This window comes from Daldinia vernicosa (assembly GCF_022497035.1).
Source record: "Daldinia vernicosa strain CBS 139.73 unplaced genomic scaffold F5Y00scaffold_5, whole genome shotgun sequence".
In the NCBI taxonomy this organism is placed as follows: Eukaryota; Fungi; Ascomycota; class Sordariomycetes; order Xylariales; family Hypoxylaceae; genus Daldinia; species Daldinia vernicosa.
This window is the reverse complement of record NW_025953921.1, coordinates 148189-164277: the sequence shown is the minus strand read 5'-3', so window position 1 is coordinate 164277 and position 16089 is coordinate 148189. Positions and strand designations below refer to the sequence as shown.

Genomic DNA, 16089 nt, shown 5'->3' with positions numbered 1-16089 from the left:
GCATCCGGGAAGGCAAAGATTATCTTGAATCTAGCGAGATCTTGCCGTCGTGATTTTATCTACGACGCTACCGTAACGTCATTATTATTCCTTCGAGGTAAACTCGATATAAGATTAGTACAGTAGTAACAAGTTTACCGCATACTTAGAGCCTGTTAAGATGCACTATTCCCAGCCGTAATCTCGGGAAACTCACTTGACTAAGGGAGCACTATCCGGGATGTATTGCCATAAACTTTTTTCTGGTTGCATAAAATTTTTATCGTATCAACGGTAGTTATGTATCCCCGCTCTCATACACCATTACACTTCCGTGGTGGAGATCGGCTTTTGATGGAGGCCACCGGACGTCTTTAGTATAACTCATCCCGGGTGCGAAGATCGTCGCAGCGCAAGACGGGTTTCGTAAACACCGATTACCGTAGGAAGATTATTACGGCTTCGTTGTTGGTTACTGCGCCTCAAGAATATAACGTTAGGTACCTCTTTTAATGTAAAACAGACCACATCACGCCAACAGGAACATAATTCAAATATAACCAGTCAGATAAATTTTATCTCTTAAATATAAAAGGGGAACGCCGTAAATCAGATTGGAATGGGTCATATTTATGCAAATAGTCTCGGAGGGTGCGAGATGAGAGGGTCTATTTTGTTCTTCAAGCTGAATGCCGCTTAGTGCCATCCAAACCCACCAATGAATCGCGACGCTAGAGAGCTGAATCGTAGTTCTATCTTTGCAAGTTCGAGACTCGGCCCGGAATCCACATCAGGCAAATCCCATGTGGGGTATGTATAAAATTATGCCATTCTAGCTCCGGGACGAAGCCGTATCCGAACGGACCATCCTATCTCTGTATGCTCGGGACTCTTCATATTTCCCGACCATGCTATATAAACAATGGAGGCGACGCTTTTTTTCCAGGATCTTGCTACCCCTGTGTATGTACAGGTCACCATCGTTTCTATAAAAGATTAGACTTCCTTGAGCCGCAAGGTCCCTTTATAACAACAGTTGTGAGGGAGTCGTATCATCGATACATAATAATTAATATAGAAAGATTTACCCGCGATGAGTACCGACATGACGGAAAAGGGCTCTGTCAACACCACAATCCCTGACAGGGACTCGACAGTTGGGGCAGATTCGGAGCAAGACGTCGAGGCGGGTGTTGATAACTGCGAAATCACAGCCGATGAGAAGGATCCCGACGTCGTAGACTGGGACGGACCAGACGACCCAGAAAACCCGGCAAACTGGTCTGATAAGAAGAAATGGCTGAATATTGCTATCCTCTCTATAATGACCTTAGTAACGTAAGTGACCATCGATGTTACCAATATCCTTTCGATTACTAGCTATCATACTAACTCACCGCAGTCCGCTGGGCTCTTCGATGTTTGCCCCTGGTATCCCCGGCATCATGGTAGAATTCCACGAGACCTCTTCAACCATAGCTACGTTCCTCGTCTCGGTGTATATCCTAGGATTTGCCTTCGGCCCGCTCGTCATAGCGCCGCTGAGCGAGATCTTCGGCCGTCGGCCCCTGTACATCTACGGCAACATCCTTTTCGTCGTCTTCTCCGTCGGCGCTGCCCTCAGCACCGGCACCGGAATGTTGATGGCTTTCCGATTGCTGATGGGTCTTGCCGGATCGGTGCCGATAACCATTGGGAGCGGTAGCATTGCGGATGTAATGCCTGTCGAGAAGCGTGGAAGAGCTATGTCTGCTTGGGCTTTGGGTCCCCTTCTCGGACCCTGCGTTGGTCCTATTGCTGGCGGTTATCTGATCGAGGCTGCTGGCTGGAGATGGGTGTATTGGCTAATCGTCATTCTGGTAAGTTGACTTATGTACACCACGTATCACTGATTCTGTGGAATAGGGGCTAACATGAGCACAGGGCGGCATCTTTATTCCTCTCTCCTTTTTCTTCCTCCGGGAGACGTTTGGTCCAGTATTAATCGCGAAGAAAACTCGAAGGCTCCGAAAAGAGACAGGAAACCAAAACCTCCGCAGCAAATTCGCAGGACGGCTAAGCCCCAAGGAACAGTTCAAGCTTGCCATTGTTCGGCCAATGAAACTCCTCTTACTGACACCCATTGTCACTCTCATGTCGCTATACGTCGCCATCACCTACGGCATCCTATACCTCCTCATCACGACGTTTTCCTTCGTCTACACCGAGAAGTACGGCTTCAGCGAGGGTGACAGCGGCCTGACGTTCCTTCCTGCCGGAATTGGCATGATGATTGGTGTTGTGGGTTTTGGACAACTCACCGACTTGATGGTCCAGAGGAACAATAAGAAGGGGCTCACCCATAGGCCTGAAGTCCGTATCGCGCCGGTGCTAACTATCCCTTGCGGAATCGCGCTCCCTATTGGCCTGTTCATCTACGGATGGACTGCCAACTTTGGCGTGCACTGGATCGTTCCTATGATCGGTGTCCTCATCTTCGCCGCGGGACTTATGGGTGTTATGGTAAGTTTCCGTCCTCGGATTGCCCTAATTATAATAAGATGCTAACATTCCAATCAGTTCTGCGTCCAAAATTACCTTCTCGATACATACCCCCGGTACGCAGCATCCGTCACGGCTGCGATGACGGTCCTTCGATCACTCCTCGGCGCCCTTCTTCCTCTTGGAGGGCTCGAAATGTACAACGCATTAGGCCTGGGGTGGGGCAACAGCCTTCTCGGGTTCATCGCGCTCGCGCTGATTCCGATACCCGTCGTATTTTTTATATTCGGCGAGCGTATCCGCGGGAGATTTAACCCCAGCTTATAAGGATGTTTATATATCCCTTGCATAACCTGTATATAGAAATGATTGATTATAGGATACCTAAGTAATGATTATGTCTAATAGAGCTTTTGAATAGCATGGATATGTTGAGTTTCGTCTCATTCGGTCTGCGTGAGTTTTATTTACAGCGTGATTGTGGGATTTTGTGACCTTGATAGCAACACGGACTACTAAGCAATCTCAAAACATCAGATATTTAACGTGGATTAATACGAGTATAATAACTCACCGAGCCTTCGTGTCTGTAATACTTTCTAAATACCATTAATTACCCTAAACGTAAAGTACTATACTTTCGGGGATTCCCGGAGACTCGGATGCGGGCTTGGCCGGAGCGGGGCCGGAAGGCGAATGACCTAGGGCTTCCTCAGGTGTTGTTTCCAGTCGGATGATCTGTCAAGCAACTCTCGTGAAGCAGCGCCGTGATTAAACGTATGTAATTTCCAATTGCTTTTGCCAGTTTGATATACTATGTATTATAGGTAAGGGCGCTCGCTCAACTGCCCTTGAAAGTTGGTTAAGACCTTTCGCTCAAGCATCGAAAGCTCTTGGAGAACTACTAGTTACGTCATTAAACCCAAGACCCTTAACTCAACTATGTATTTAACTACCCCAGCTATGATGTAAAGTATTTACTAGTTCTCCAAGTGACGCCATCGACTATTTTCAATTTGTATAATATTGGTCTTTATATAGGTATACATATATATTTTTTACTGGGAAGTTTTTGGAAGTCAGTAATGCCGATTACCGACGACGATGATGAGCCCAAACGCTCGCGTAAAGGGCCTCCTTCGAGGGTACCTATGCCGGATGCCGATTCGCCAGCGACCGAACCCGGCTCAGATTCGTCTTGCGAATGTCCTCTGAGCGAAAAGAACCACGACGGCCACCGACCGTGTACTCTCGACACACGCCCGTCTCAGATACGCGCAAGTGGCCGGGATGGCTCGAACGGGCTTTCGGGACAACTCTCGCGGACAGTATCGCGTAGGGATACCGTGCTATCCCGAATACGGTCCCGTCCGGAGGTACCGCCGTTTAGTCACCCGCTCGCGAAAGTGAGGACTGGACGGGAATCGCTCGTCGACTTTGACGGGCCGGATGACCCCTATCGTCCCATGAACTGGCCGCAGCGCAAGAAGATAGCTACAACTCTGCTCTATGGTCTAGTTACCATGACTGCAACTTGGTCATCCTCGTCCTATTCTGCCGGGACCCTGCAGATCGCGGAGCAATTCGGTGTTGGGACGCAAACGGCAACGCTAGGAACCACTCTCTTCCTCCTCGGATTTGGAATAGGGCCTCTGCTCTGGGCGCCGCTTTCTGAGGTCTACGGTCGGCGCGTGGCGGTGTTGACGCCTATGTTCGTCTCTATATGCTTCTCGTTCGGTTCGGCCACCGCCAAGGACTTCCAGACTCTCATGCTAACGCGGTTTTGGGGAGCCATATTCGCCTCTGCTCCGGTGACGAATACCGGCGGTGTTCTAGGCGACTTATTCACGCCGGCCCACCGCGGTATTGCTATGGCGGGTTATGCGATGGCAGTCGTAGGTGGCCCGACGGTTGGTCCCATCGTGTCAGCCGCCGTCGTAGCGCAGCCGAGCCTCGGCTGGCGATGGACAGAATACACGACGGGGATGTTGCAATCCGTCGTCTTACTATTTGCTATAATCTTTATCGACGAGACATACCCACCGAGGCTTCTTGTTACCAAAGCAAGACGGCTGCGGCTCGAGACGGGTAACTGGGCGCTCCACGCTAAGTTCGAAGAATGGGATGTGAGCGTTGTCGAGCTGGCGCGGAAGTTTCTTATTCGCCCGATACAGCTTCTTTTCACGCCGATTTGCTTCCTCGTTGCCCTGTATGCGAGCTTCTGCTACGGAATTCTATACATGCAGCTCGGCGCGGTGCCTATTATATTCGGTGAGATCAGAGGATGGTCGCTACTGTCGAGTGAACTACCGTTTTTAGCCATCCTTCTTGGTTCGTTAACCGGTGCAGTTATCAACATGTCCAACCAGCTATACTATAATAAGACTTATCATGCTTCAGGCGACAGAGCGGTCCCCGAGAAGAGGCTACCTCCGATGATGCTAGGCTCCGTACTTTTTGCGGCAGGCCAATTCATCACCGGATGGACTGCAGACCCAGCTACTTCCCCCTGGATCGTCCCCGTCATCGGGCTTTACCTCGCCGGATGCGGTTTTAACACAATCTTCCAGGCCGCGCTCAACTATCTCGTCGATACTTTCCAGATGTATGCGGCAAGTGCCGTAGCCGCCAATACGTTCTTACGGAGCTGCTTCGCTGCCGCGTTTCCACTAGTTGTGACGCCGTTATATCACAACATCGGGGTCGGCCCCGGGTCGAGCATCTTTGCTGGGTGTGCGTGCTTGCTGATACCTGTACCGTTTGTCTTTTACTTTTTCGGGAGGCGGATTAGGGCTGGTAATAAATGGAGCAAGCATAGCGTGTTTTAGACATTCTAAGAATTTGCATGGCATTGGCGTTGGGGATGGCCTGAGCATTGGGGAAAGGGGCATGATTCATCGTTTTTAGAGCATTTCCAGCGAGCAGTTGGCATCGGAATAGCATTCTACGCTATAGGTTTACGTTACTTATACAGACTAGAGTTTCCAGCTATTCTAAGGCTAACAGTACCTTATTTGAAATTCTCTCCAAGAGGTTCAAAGATGCCTTCACGGAAGAAGCTTTATTCTCTCGGTGGTAAAGCCGCTCTATCGAAATAGATCACTAGCTGGGACAAGCGCTAAAAAGTTGTCCGACAAACTTTCAGTAAGACTATGCGTCGATATCCAGACAAATCCTGATTCTTCGACAAGTACGCGTTGCGTTAGGTATCGTCGATTTCATGAACGCTGTCTGCCATTAGCTGATGCTCGCACCCCACGAGCACCGAAACCGTGTCGGATCATGGACTTGAAACAGCAAACCCGGTGGGGGATCTTATGGAGACACAACATTGATATCGTTCCACTACGAAGAAACTCCGGCGTGTCGCTGGTGTAACAAGTGGGCTGACATCCATCTAATTTTGTTTACTGTGTATACCGAGTAATCTATAATGGGATGGCTTCGGAGCTATAGCCGCTTGTCTCTCCTAACCGATATTACACAAAGTAGGCGCGCAGAATGCACGTATATAAGGTAGGTATCTTCGGCGAAGAAAGTAAGACATGCATACGAAAAAGAAGGAAGCTACAAAAAAAAACAGCAATTACTCACGATGCGGGGCCGAAAAAGAATATGTACAAAGCACCCGGTACCTAGGCGCGGGGAATATCAAGGTACATTATTTCGCCAGGGCAGCTGCAACAGAAAACGATATGACAAAAGAAAAAAAGAAACATGTTATATCAAAAAAGAGAAAAAAAAAGATCAAAAAATTAGGGTTACTAATCCCAGTGTACTGGGAAGCATCAGGAATTGAGCCCGATGCGGGGGTCGAACCTTCAGGTTGATGTTAGTACATAATTGCGTGAATAATCTCAGATTAGAGAGTAACTTACCCGCAACCTTGAGATTAAGAGTCTCACGCTCTACCGATTGAGCTAACCGGGCGGTGACAGATGGTTCGAATTTGAGGTATATATTCCGTAGCATGTTTGTGTGTTTGTTAGCCGATACTGCACATGTGTGTTAGACCCTTGCCCTAGGTACCCATACTATGTACCTAAGTCTCGTGAAGGTCCAATCATTCTCACCTCACACTACTCTCACAAGCCAAGGTTGTCAAAACTTTATACTTCAAGATTGCGTCCTTTCATTGATGGATTATCCTTAGGTTATTATTTATATTTATGTGAATAATTTTATCTCGATATGTCTTGAGACTTATATCAATATTTTGGTATTCTTCTTTTTTTTCGTGCAGGTTGTACTCTACTTTTTCAACCACCTTCAACTAGGTGCATACGTCTTGGAGTCAGTATGACAATTCAACATTTCAAAGTTACATATTACTACCGTCATATAGCAGATCGAACCCAATCGTATATTATTGTAAATACCCACTGGGAGGAGAATGTTACATCAGCTATGTTCGGAACATATACCTAACCTAGATGGGTGAGTACTGTATAAGCGACCTCCGCGAGACGTGATGCCTTAAGCTTTTGATATATACCCTTCCATACCCTAGGCATTTTATGTGATCTCGGAAAGGTAGCTCTGTCCTCATATTTATGCATCCATCATGCCACTCTACTGGGCTTGTGTGCTAAGGCAATTTAACTATTAATTTACCGCCCTAATTGAAATAACCTGAATTATATAAAATCAGACCGACAATTTGATTGTGTAATCATGTTTCCTTTTCATTAGGATGTCTTGGGAGGGAGTTACCGTATGGGGAACTATTTCAAGAACTCTCTATAGTGCATTGACAGAGCAGTGTCTCAGGCAAGCCACTCTTGGGCCGCGTGGTGAACTGACATCAGCATACTCTGACGGCAAGTCCCGAATAGGATAACTAACATAAGCACCAAGTTCTAAGTATAGAAGATTACCAAGGCCCTTGGGGCTTCATATTCCTTCATTCGCTCGAGAACTCCATATAATGATAGATGAAACTGGTCCATGGCTGCAGTATCTCTTCGTCCGAGTATTCGGATATCTAGGCTCGTCTTCCTACCGCCTCTAATAAATGTATGCTGATTCTGGTAGGTACAGGATTTAATTGCCATACACGAGAAACAATGGTTCTAGAAACTCTTGCAAGTAGGAATATTTTATATTGACCAAGCCTGAGCAGCTTCCGAAGTTGACTTATCAGGATTAAATCTGTAACTCGACCCTCTGTACGTACCCGCATTGAATATCCAATTGGAATTGCTGATGGGGTTTTAAACTTTCGGTACCTATTACGCCGTGTCTTTCACTGACGTACCCAGGTAGGCTATTTTTATCCAGTCGTACCTGTTTACCATGTGATCTGGCTATGCCATTTAACCATTACGCCCAGTTGTTTCATTCGTCATCCTTTTTTACTATCGCATGCATATTCTATGCAGTTTTACGTGGAATTTCCATTTGTCGTGGCAATATCGCGTGGTCGCTTTCTAAGCCTATCAATTGATCAGTCAGAACAGCGTCAAAAAACATGCCCACTTTAATCTCTCAACTTTTAATACTTGTTTTAACTTAAATAACTTTATCAACTCTTATGATAACTGAATGAAACTTATATGAAATAATATTTAATCAATTCGGTTTAATATAAGAATTTTTAAGAATTCTTTTCTTTTGATTTGGTTGAAGAATTGGATTGTCAAACGTGTGTGTATATTATTTTGCTTGGGTGGGGATGGGTCATCTATTTTGACGCTGTTCTGTCAGTTACATAGCTTCTAAGAGTTGGCTTCCTTGGTCACTTCTCTTACTAGGAAGACCGTCCCACTGATGCGCACCAGGATTGAAAGTGCTGACAGTTGAATCGACTGCTCATGATCCAACCCATTTATCAGTCTATTTCTTACGAGTTAAAGCATCGATAGATATTTCACAAAATGCGATAGTGCATAGCACTTGTATTAACGCATATATCACTCGTCTAATGTAATACAGCGTACGGTTGACTATTGAGGCTGAAGCTAATCAAAGATTCCAAACTAATTACTAATTAGGGGTCAGGGTCAAGCTTGGTGTACACAGACTCGCTAAGTCTGGGGTTCCCTGCCTTATACTACACGAAGTCTTTTTATGAACTCCTGACTTGAAGCGGCTTCTTTAGCTTCCATTGTATCTGGATGCTGTTGACGCCACACCTTACCGCGCGCTATGCCGATTTTTCGTAGCACAACTGCAGAATCAAAACCCGATCAAAGGTAGCCATTAGGCTTCGATTATGAAATTTCCGTTAGCCGCGCTACGAATTAATCAATCAGATGGTCAAGATCGATCTTTTCTTTATCTGTCAATCTTAATAGGGGATAGTAGAATTAAGATTACCTGCCACACACGTACCTCTAAGCGAACCGATATCCCCCATCTCCCCACAGGTCCACAGGTATTCCGTAAAGATTCGATGATCATTTACCAATTATGTAGGCCTGTAAGTGCCGTCGTATGCAGGTTGCAGGTTGGTACCTGCAGTATGCAGGAGAATGCACAACAGGATCTGAGTACTACATTGGTAGCGGTACAACACAAAGAATTTATCCTCTTCGTCGACCAAAAACCTGCAAAATCGGTTACAAACAAGATCTTGTCCCTCATCCCCCGACTTACGCCAGCCTTGCCCCGAGGGATAGGTACTGTGTATTATTCGGTTACAAGGAATTAAAATTACAAATAGACAAAAACGGACGCGACAAGGGTCTGCAGCTCGGAATGCTAATGAGCAATTGGTAAGAAGACAGGGTTTGTTTATAATAATTAGCCACTAAAATCGACTTTCGAAAGCCACACGAACCACACGAACCAAAAGAGGACCGTCAGGGGTACAAACTGGGGAAATGCTACGCGCTAAAAAGACGTCCATCATCTTTCAAGCGCCTGCCTCATTCTGCAAGAGCCACATAGATGCTCCTGCTTTGCATGTCCTTAATAACCCCTGAACATTTTACTGGTCTAATAATGGATAAACGACCGATTACAACGCTACCCGGCCTGTAGTCTATGCCACCATGCCCCTTTCGAACATTTCCACCCCCATTTCCACCCCCCCCATGCTTGACGAGCTCTGTTCCTTTTTCGTTCTTTCTCTGTTGTGCGCCCTCACTCTTTCTGGCCTGTCGACTATTTGCTGGGCTTCTTCATGTTGCCCACGTTGCCCACGTTGCCTTCCTCTTATTGTATCAGTGAAACATTACCAAGTTCCTCTGGCAGGCCGATTCGATAATTTCTTAGCCCAGCCCAGCCCAGCCTGTAACTCTCCACTCATTCCTCCTAGGCTCTAGCCATGAATGCCAGGACAAGGGAGTAAGATACTAGACAGTACACTATATCGACCACCATGTCTGTCCCTCAGCCTCTGCCGAACCAGATCCTGCAAAACCACCCGCATCGGCCTTCCCTAACGGCTTACTCTGAGACTTCTCGTGCCTCATCTGATCTTTCTTTACTTCAACAGCCCTTTCCCTCCCTCCCAGACCAATCCCAATCCCTTGATCTTGACTTAGCTCAAGCCCTACCGGGTTCGAGAAACACGAAGAAGCTTGTCATCGACAGCTCTGCCGTTATATCGCCCGTCCGGTCCATTCGACGTAAGCCGCTGTCGTCGACCGCGTCATCAATCGCTACTAGGTATTCTTCTGGGGAGTACCTTGCGATTGTGAAGGGGCAGCCTGGGCCAGACCAACGGTTCTCTCGCTCTTGTTCAGTTGACAGCCCTACCGTTTACGAGTTTCCTCGCCCTCCGGTTGGTCCACTAGCTAAGCCTGGATTGGAATCTCCCTACGATTTTATATTGATCCAGAGTAACAGAGAGTAAGTCAAGGTTTCATTAATCTACAATCCAATGCCAGTCATCTAAGCAGGATGTTGTTAATTAATACTCGAATTTATCCAGGAAACCTCCCGAGGCTCGCCATCCTTTAGCTTCTGTTGACTCTAGCCCGGCTGTCACAGCGGGTGAAGTCGAACGCCCAAGTTCTCAGGGTAGTAACCCTGCCTTTTCTCAAACACACCACACCACCGACCTGTCGCAACACTACGAACGGACCGCCTATGACGATTTCTTTAGTGACCAAGACGAAGAAGAGGATCGGCTAAGTGACAATATTCTCGACGGATACAACTCGGATTCGTCGGATAATAATAATTCTAATTCTAATTATTCTAATACTATGTCGTTGCATATCACCCGGAAAACCACACCTCCACAGTTGACTCTCAAGTCGGACGATACCTCGTTGACTCCAAAAGCTGATAGAAACGACATCAAGTCACCCAATACCGATAAACCCCTACCGAAATCACCCGGCTCGTCAAAGCTAGGAACCTTCTTTGGCTGGACTTCGCCTTCGAATACAGAGGCGTCAGACAAAGGATATTCACCTCTTCCATCACCTTTCAACTTCTCAAAGGCGACTAGTGTTACAGATGCATCCCCAGTCACAACGATCGGACCACAATCACTACTGGACGCCCCCAAGGCATTGTTCGGATCTCCGAATTCAAGGGACTACTGCGAATCTTACCTGGCAACACCACCAACCGCTACGATACCACCACAATATCAAATCGAAGACATGGAAGACGAACTAAAGGCCATCTCGGCCGAATTGGCAGCTTCAATTCGGCGCGAGATAGACCTAGAAGACTTGGTAGACAGATTACAAGCAGAGAGGGATAACCCTACGACGGCTGGAAACAAGAGAACCAGCGATTACTTTTCTGATTCGGGATACAGCTCCGCTAAGCTAAGCGAGTATGACCAATCGAGGGAAGAGATAGAGAAGATTCAGAGGAGATCAGAGCAGGAGAAAGCCCAGATTAGGCTCGAGTTGACTAACAAACTCCAGGATGAGAGGTCCAGGAGACAACAGCTCGACGTACAGATCAAAGAGCTTTCGGAGAGGGCATCCCAAATTGATCTTGCAAAAGTCAACAATGTTGATACAACTGGACGTGTTAAGGAATTAGAAAGCACCTGTGAAACTTTGCGGCGCAAGCTTAACGAAGAGCGCCAAGTCAAAGATAACTTTGAAGACTTACTTGCAGCGCTCAAGGGCGAGCTCGAAAATGCCTCCAACCAACGCGACAACCTTCGTGACGAGGTCGTCCCCCAACTTCGAGCACGTGTGGAAGGCCTCGAGGCACAGGCGTCGGAGCTAGAGAAGATGACGTATGAAGCGACAAAGATGCAGCAAGAACTTCAGGCTCTGAAGAGCGAGAACTCGTCATTGAAACAGGCACAGCCTAACCCGATGGACACTATCTCTGAAGATACGATATCCGCTGGGTCCCGATTGTCCCGATCCAACTCCCTAACCGGACCTCCACCGTCTTTTAGGCTTCAAAGAGCGCCCTCGGGTCTGACAAGATCCAAGTCAGTTAAGACAGCTGAATCTCGGGACCAGCTATCAGAGCGGCTTAAGGATGTCGAAGAGCAACGAGATGCTTTACACAGAGCTCTAAGGAATCTGTTAGACAGGCAAGAATATCAGAATAAGGAGAACCAAAAGAAGATACAAGCCCTTGAGATGGAGCGCGATCGTCTTCTGACCCAGTCACCACAGAAAGCCGGCTTCCAGAAAGAAATATCTAACCTTAGAGCTGAGATTACGGTCTTGCGCCGGCGAGCTGACGAGGCGCTCGAACAAAAGTGGCAAGTAGAGAAAGGACTCGCAGGTCTTAAGATGGATCTTGATCGAGCCGAGCAAGAGATAGCATCTCTCAGGAGCTTGCTCGACGAGAAAGATATTTTAATCCCGCCGTCTATCTCACGCCTGAGCACCGGAAGCGATAAATTTGCACCGCCAGTAACATCAGATTCTCTAGCATTAGCCTATGAAGATCTCCAGAAGGCATATGCCGACTCTCTTGAGCGTATTAAGAAGCTCGAGGCTAGTAGTTCACCAGACGAATTTACAAAGCTCGCGATGGAGAAGCTTGAGCGGGCACTGTCTTCTACGATCTCAGAGCGCGATATTGCACGCGAAGAAGCGACATCATATCAGGAGCAGCTCGAAGCCCTTAAGGCGGGCGAACGGGCTTATCTCGAATCCGAAAAAGCACTTGCCGACGAGCTGAGCGAATCGGCTCGTCGCGTCGAAGAGCTAGCTATACAAGTCCGTCAGCAGCTAGCTACTAATCAGACTCTACGTCAAAGGATCTCGGATACGGTGGCTCGCGGTGAAGCTGAGCAGAAGGCCAACAAGGACCGTATTACCGCAATGCAAGTACACCTCCGGAATCTTGAGGAGAAATTAGAGGCCGCGCAAAATGCCTCTGAGGACCGGATCGCACGATATGAGGAAGATATATCGAACCTCAGAGCCAGCCACAACGAGCAACTAAAACGGATGCGGGATGGCTTACGTTCTCCCCGTACATTCCCGCCGAAGTCACCTTTATCCCCCTTTTTCTCAGGCCCAAATGCTCGGTCTCCTCGTCTCAGCACTACGCGCTCCGGCTCAGTTATCAAGGTATCCGATGATGTCCAAATTGACCACCTTCGCGCACGTATCGCCGAGCTCGAAAATGCCCTAACCGATGCGGACGCCGAAATGCAGCAGGTTGTCGGCCGCATGAATACTGCTCAGATCCAAGTCATGGAACTACAGGAAGAGCGCGAGGCAGCCGTTAGTCAAACGCGAAAGCTGGAGAGGGAGCTCCAGGCCGAAAAGGTGAAAGCCTTCGAGGGGCGATTTAAGAGCCTGCAGGCATAGACTATTGGTTCATTGACCAAGCTTGAAAGATGCACATCTTTACACATTACGATTCTATGAAAGTCAACATGGGCACACAGCCCTGTATACTACTTTTCCTTCCTTGGCATTTACAGGACCAGGCATCCTACACATTGGGTATGGCAGCGCGCTCACCTGGATTCAGCATCGGGCGTTTGTATTAAGCATCACCTTGGTTTACTGTTTATAGCTACTGTATTTTTGAGTGGTCGAACCCGGCCGACCACCTATTGTATAATGTTCGAACCCTAGCACTACTAGAGGATTCGAGGAATTGTATACGTACCTAATGTTTTAACCTAGTACTCTTCTACCTGTATTTATACGCGGTCGCATACAGAGTCGAGCAGAAACACTTGTATCCCAAAAGGGTGCACATAGCTAGTATTGTACTATCGGGAAGAATACCCAGAGTTAATTGATAGTTTAAAATAACGACTATAACTATCTTTATTTAGTATCGTTATATTCTCTTGTCCTTGGTGAAATTGTATTCCCGCTCGTGACTAAACTTGAAGTTGATTTACGGTATTCTCAGTAAGTCATCATTTAAGTACATCAGGTTAAGGGCTTGTGAAGTTGAAGCTATCCGGTGCAGTGCTCTTGTCCAGGGCGACATTATTATAGTATGATAGAACATCGGGATGTGGAATTAGAGACGTGACATATTTAATCGAGCTGTTTCTTGCTCCGACTCTGGCTTTTTCGCATCAGCCTTAGAAACGACAACTGCCTTTTGTTGCTTGTCGACGCCTAGCCAGAGGAGGTCGGGCCTACTATAGTGGCCGACGATATCTAGGAAGCCCCTATTTGCTACGACCTTCGTGAGATCCAGATCTCCATATAAGATTCCCTCCGTTTCAGGTTTACCATCACCAAGCGGTGATGTCAATCGTCTCCCATCGGGGCCAATGATACAGCTGTGACCCCCTCCAGGCTGCGCACAGACAAGCCCATTTTGAGTCTTGAAGACGTCAATGCCGGCTTGACTGCACACAGATGTAGCGTGCAAAACGTACGCGCCGCTTTCGATCGCATACGTCTGCGATAGGTTCTGGCATCCGTCGGCTGTCATACTCCATAGGCCCGGATGATCTACGCCAGTAGCGGGATCTATCGGCGGCCACATAGATATGTGAATGACTCCGCCTTGCGTGATGCTGTGGTACTTGAGAAGCGGCTGGGTATGTTCCCAGCAGGCTAGGGCTCCTACCTTGATTTTGCCCAGCGGAGCGCCGAAGTCAAGTTCTGCAACGTTGGTCAAATCGTTGCCGGAGCCATCCCCAAAGATGGTACGCTCCATATGCGTTGGTTTGATCTTGCGTCTGTGCAAGGCCAGTTCGCCCTGCGGCGAGATGATTGCCTGTGCTATGTAGGTGCTGTTGGAGGGACTTCTCTCCGAGAAACCGAGCACTACAGCAATGGAGTGCTTTTTGGCTACAGCCTTGACTTGCTCCATCTCTTCTGACTCTATAGCCAAGGAGTTATAAATGTACCTAGTCTGGAGTTCGAAATCCACAGGACGAGCCCTGGCGTATTGCATATATTAACGCAGCCCCGCGGAACAGGACGGGAATAGGGTCAAATACGGACCATATCCACGCGGGATATCCGGGGACCCAGGCCTCCGCGAACGCAACGATCTTGGCGCCGTTCCCCGCGGCCTCGGCGATAAGTTCGCTGGCCTTTCGGATTGACCCCGCAAGGTCGAGCCATACCGGCTCGGCTTGTATAACAGCAACTCGAATGGCAGTCATCGTAATTACGAGATAGGTCAATAAAAGATAGAAGTATCTTTGGATATACTTGTTGTGTTGTAAGAGGTAGGCACGAAGCTACCTTATACGTGCTTTTATATCCAAGATTTAGTACGAATAGGGGTAGTGCTTATCCTTAAAAATGACCTGCTGGAAATCAATCACACCATATGCTGTGTGAGCAGTGGTTACTCTATATACCTTTAAGTGGGCAAGTCACATAACTTGGCATGGGGATGTTGGAAGACTTGGAAGGGTAGAGATGTCAGAGTGAGATGTTGAACCTATTAGGTATAGGTATTGTTACGTATTCATTTATCAAGGTTGTTTCATCGTCCTGATAATATTATAACCTCCTTTCTAAGATAATTAAGGGAATCGACAACTCACTTGAACCAAGCGAAACGGAGTTTCCACAGCAGACAGGATAAAGATATACATGTACCTAACTTAGTATGGCTACATCTCTTAGAGTTTTATTCCTTCATCGTTTCAATATAAGTCTAGGCCTTGGTATACGTACCTAGGTATTGTCTACCGACGTATCTTGTCTGAATGGGACTGAGTTTGATAGGATCGAAAAACTGGAAAGTTATTCATGCGGGAAGCAGGCTGGTTATAGTAAACCGGCATTCATTCTCGATTCATGGCTGGTAGAACATACTTCAACATCGAGTAGAGCTCTCATACCCCTTGGCCTATATACGGAGTATTATAGGCAAAGCCCGCCCAACTTGGCCGGTACAAAGTACCCCAGCCTTGTGAATATTGCAACCCATTCTAGTACATGTGATCGCAACGCCATTTCTGCCTAATATATCTATTATCGATTGGCCATGTACAATTCAGACACATAATTAGCTGGCAGCATATCACTGGAGACAATTGGCAAGAGTCTCGGTTTGATATTTTCAGCCTCATACAGCCCAGATTGTTCGACTCCAGACTATCGTCTTTCATACATGCATGGACTTATCTAGAAACAGTACAATTCTACATCCACTCGGTCCACGTAGCCTTCCCATTGTGGCTTTGGAGGCTCGATGATACATACGATACATCGAATGTAACATAGTATGGCGCGTGATGAGGATATTGGTAGGCAGTGTAGGAGCATTTACCGAATAATATAGCTTGGGCCGTAAGAG

At 47.3% G+C, this 16089-nt stretch overlaps 4 protein-coding genes and 1 pseudogene across 5 annotated transcripts; 3 read left to right on the top strand and 2 right to left on the bottom strand.

The window, feature by feature from the left end:
* Window positions 1-622: 622 nt before the first annotated feature.
* F5Y00DRAFT_226039 (MFS general substrate transporter) lies at window positions 623-3017 on the top strand. Its single transcript, XM_048006267.1, has 4 exons — window positions 623-1317; window positions 1382-1838; window positions 1903-2481; window positions 2539-3017. The coding sequence occupies exons 1-4, from the start codon at window positions 1073-1075 to the stop codon at window positions 2785-2787; spliced, it is 1530 nt and encodes a 509-aa protein (XP_047868690.1). The 5' UTR covers window positions 623-1072; the 3' UTR covers window positions 2788-3017.
* A 198-nt stretch (window positions 3018-3215) lies between these two features.
* Window positions 3216-5480, top strand: F5Y00DRAFT_226037 (polyamine transporter 1). Its single transcript, XM_048006266.1, has one exon. The coding sequence runs from the start codon at window positions 3546-3548 to the stop codon at window positions 5286-5288; it is 1743 nt and encodes a 580-aa protein (XP_047868689.1). The 5' UTR covers window positions 3216-3545; the 3' UTR covers window positions 5289-5480.
* Window positions 5481-6258: 778 nt separating this feature from the next.
* Window positions 6259-6390, bottom strand: F5Y00DRAFT_t18 (annotated as a pseudogene). Its single transcript has one exon. The product of its transcript is annotated as a tRNA-OTHER (tRNA).
* Window positions 6391-9323: 2933 nt separating this feature from the next.
* F5Y00DRAFT_226033 (uncharacterized protein) lies at window positions 9324-13650 on the top strand. Its single transcript, XM_048006265.1, has 2 exons — window positions 9324-10257; window positions 10340-13650. Exons 1-2 carry the CDS (start codon window positions 9785-9787, stop codon window positions 13161-13163), a joined length of 3297 nt encoding a protein of 1098 aa, XP_047868688.1. The 5' UTR covers window positions 9324-9784; the 3' UTR covers window positions 13164-13650.
* A 186-nt stretch (window positions 13651-13836) lies between these two features.
* F5Y00DRAFT_250982 (carbon-nitrogen hydrolase) lies at window positions 13837-14941 on the bottom strand (the record flags this gene model as incomplete). Its single annotated transcript, XM_048009789.1, has 2 exons — window positions 13837-14713; window positions 14778-14941. The coding sequence occupies 2 exons, from the start codon at window positions 14939-14941 to the stop codon at window positions 13837-13839; spliced, it is 1041 nt and encodes a 346-aa protein (XP_047868687.1).
* Between the last annotated feature and the right edge of the window lie 1148 nt (window positions 14942-16089).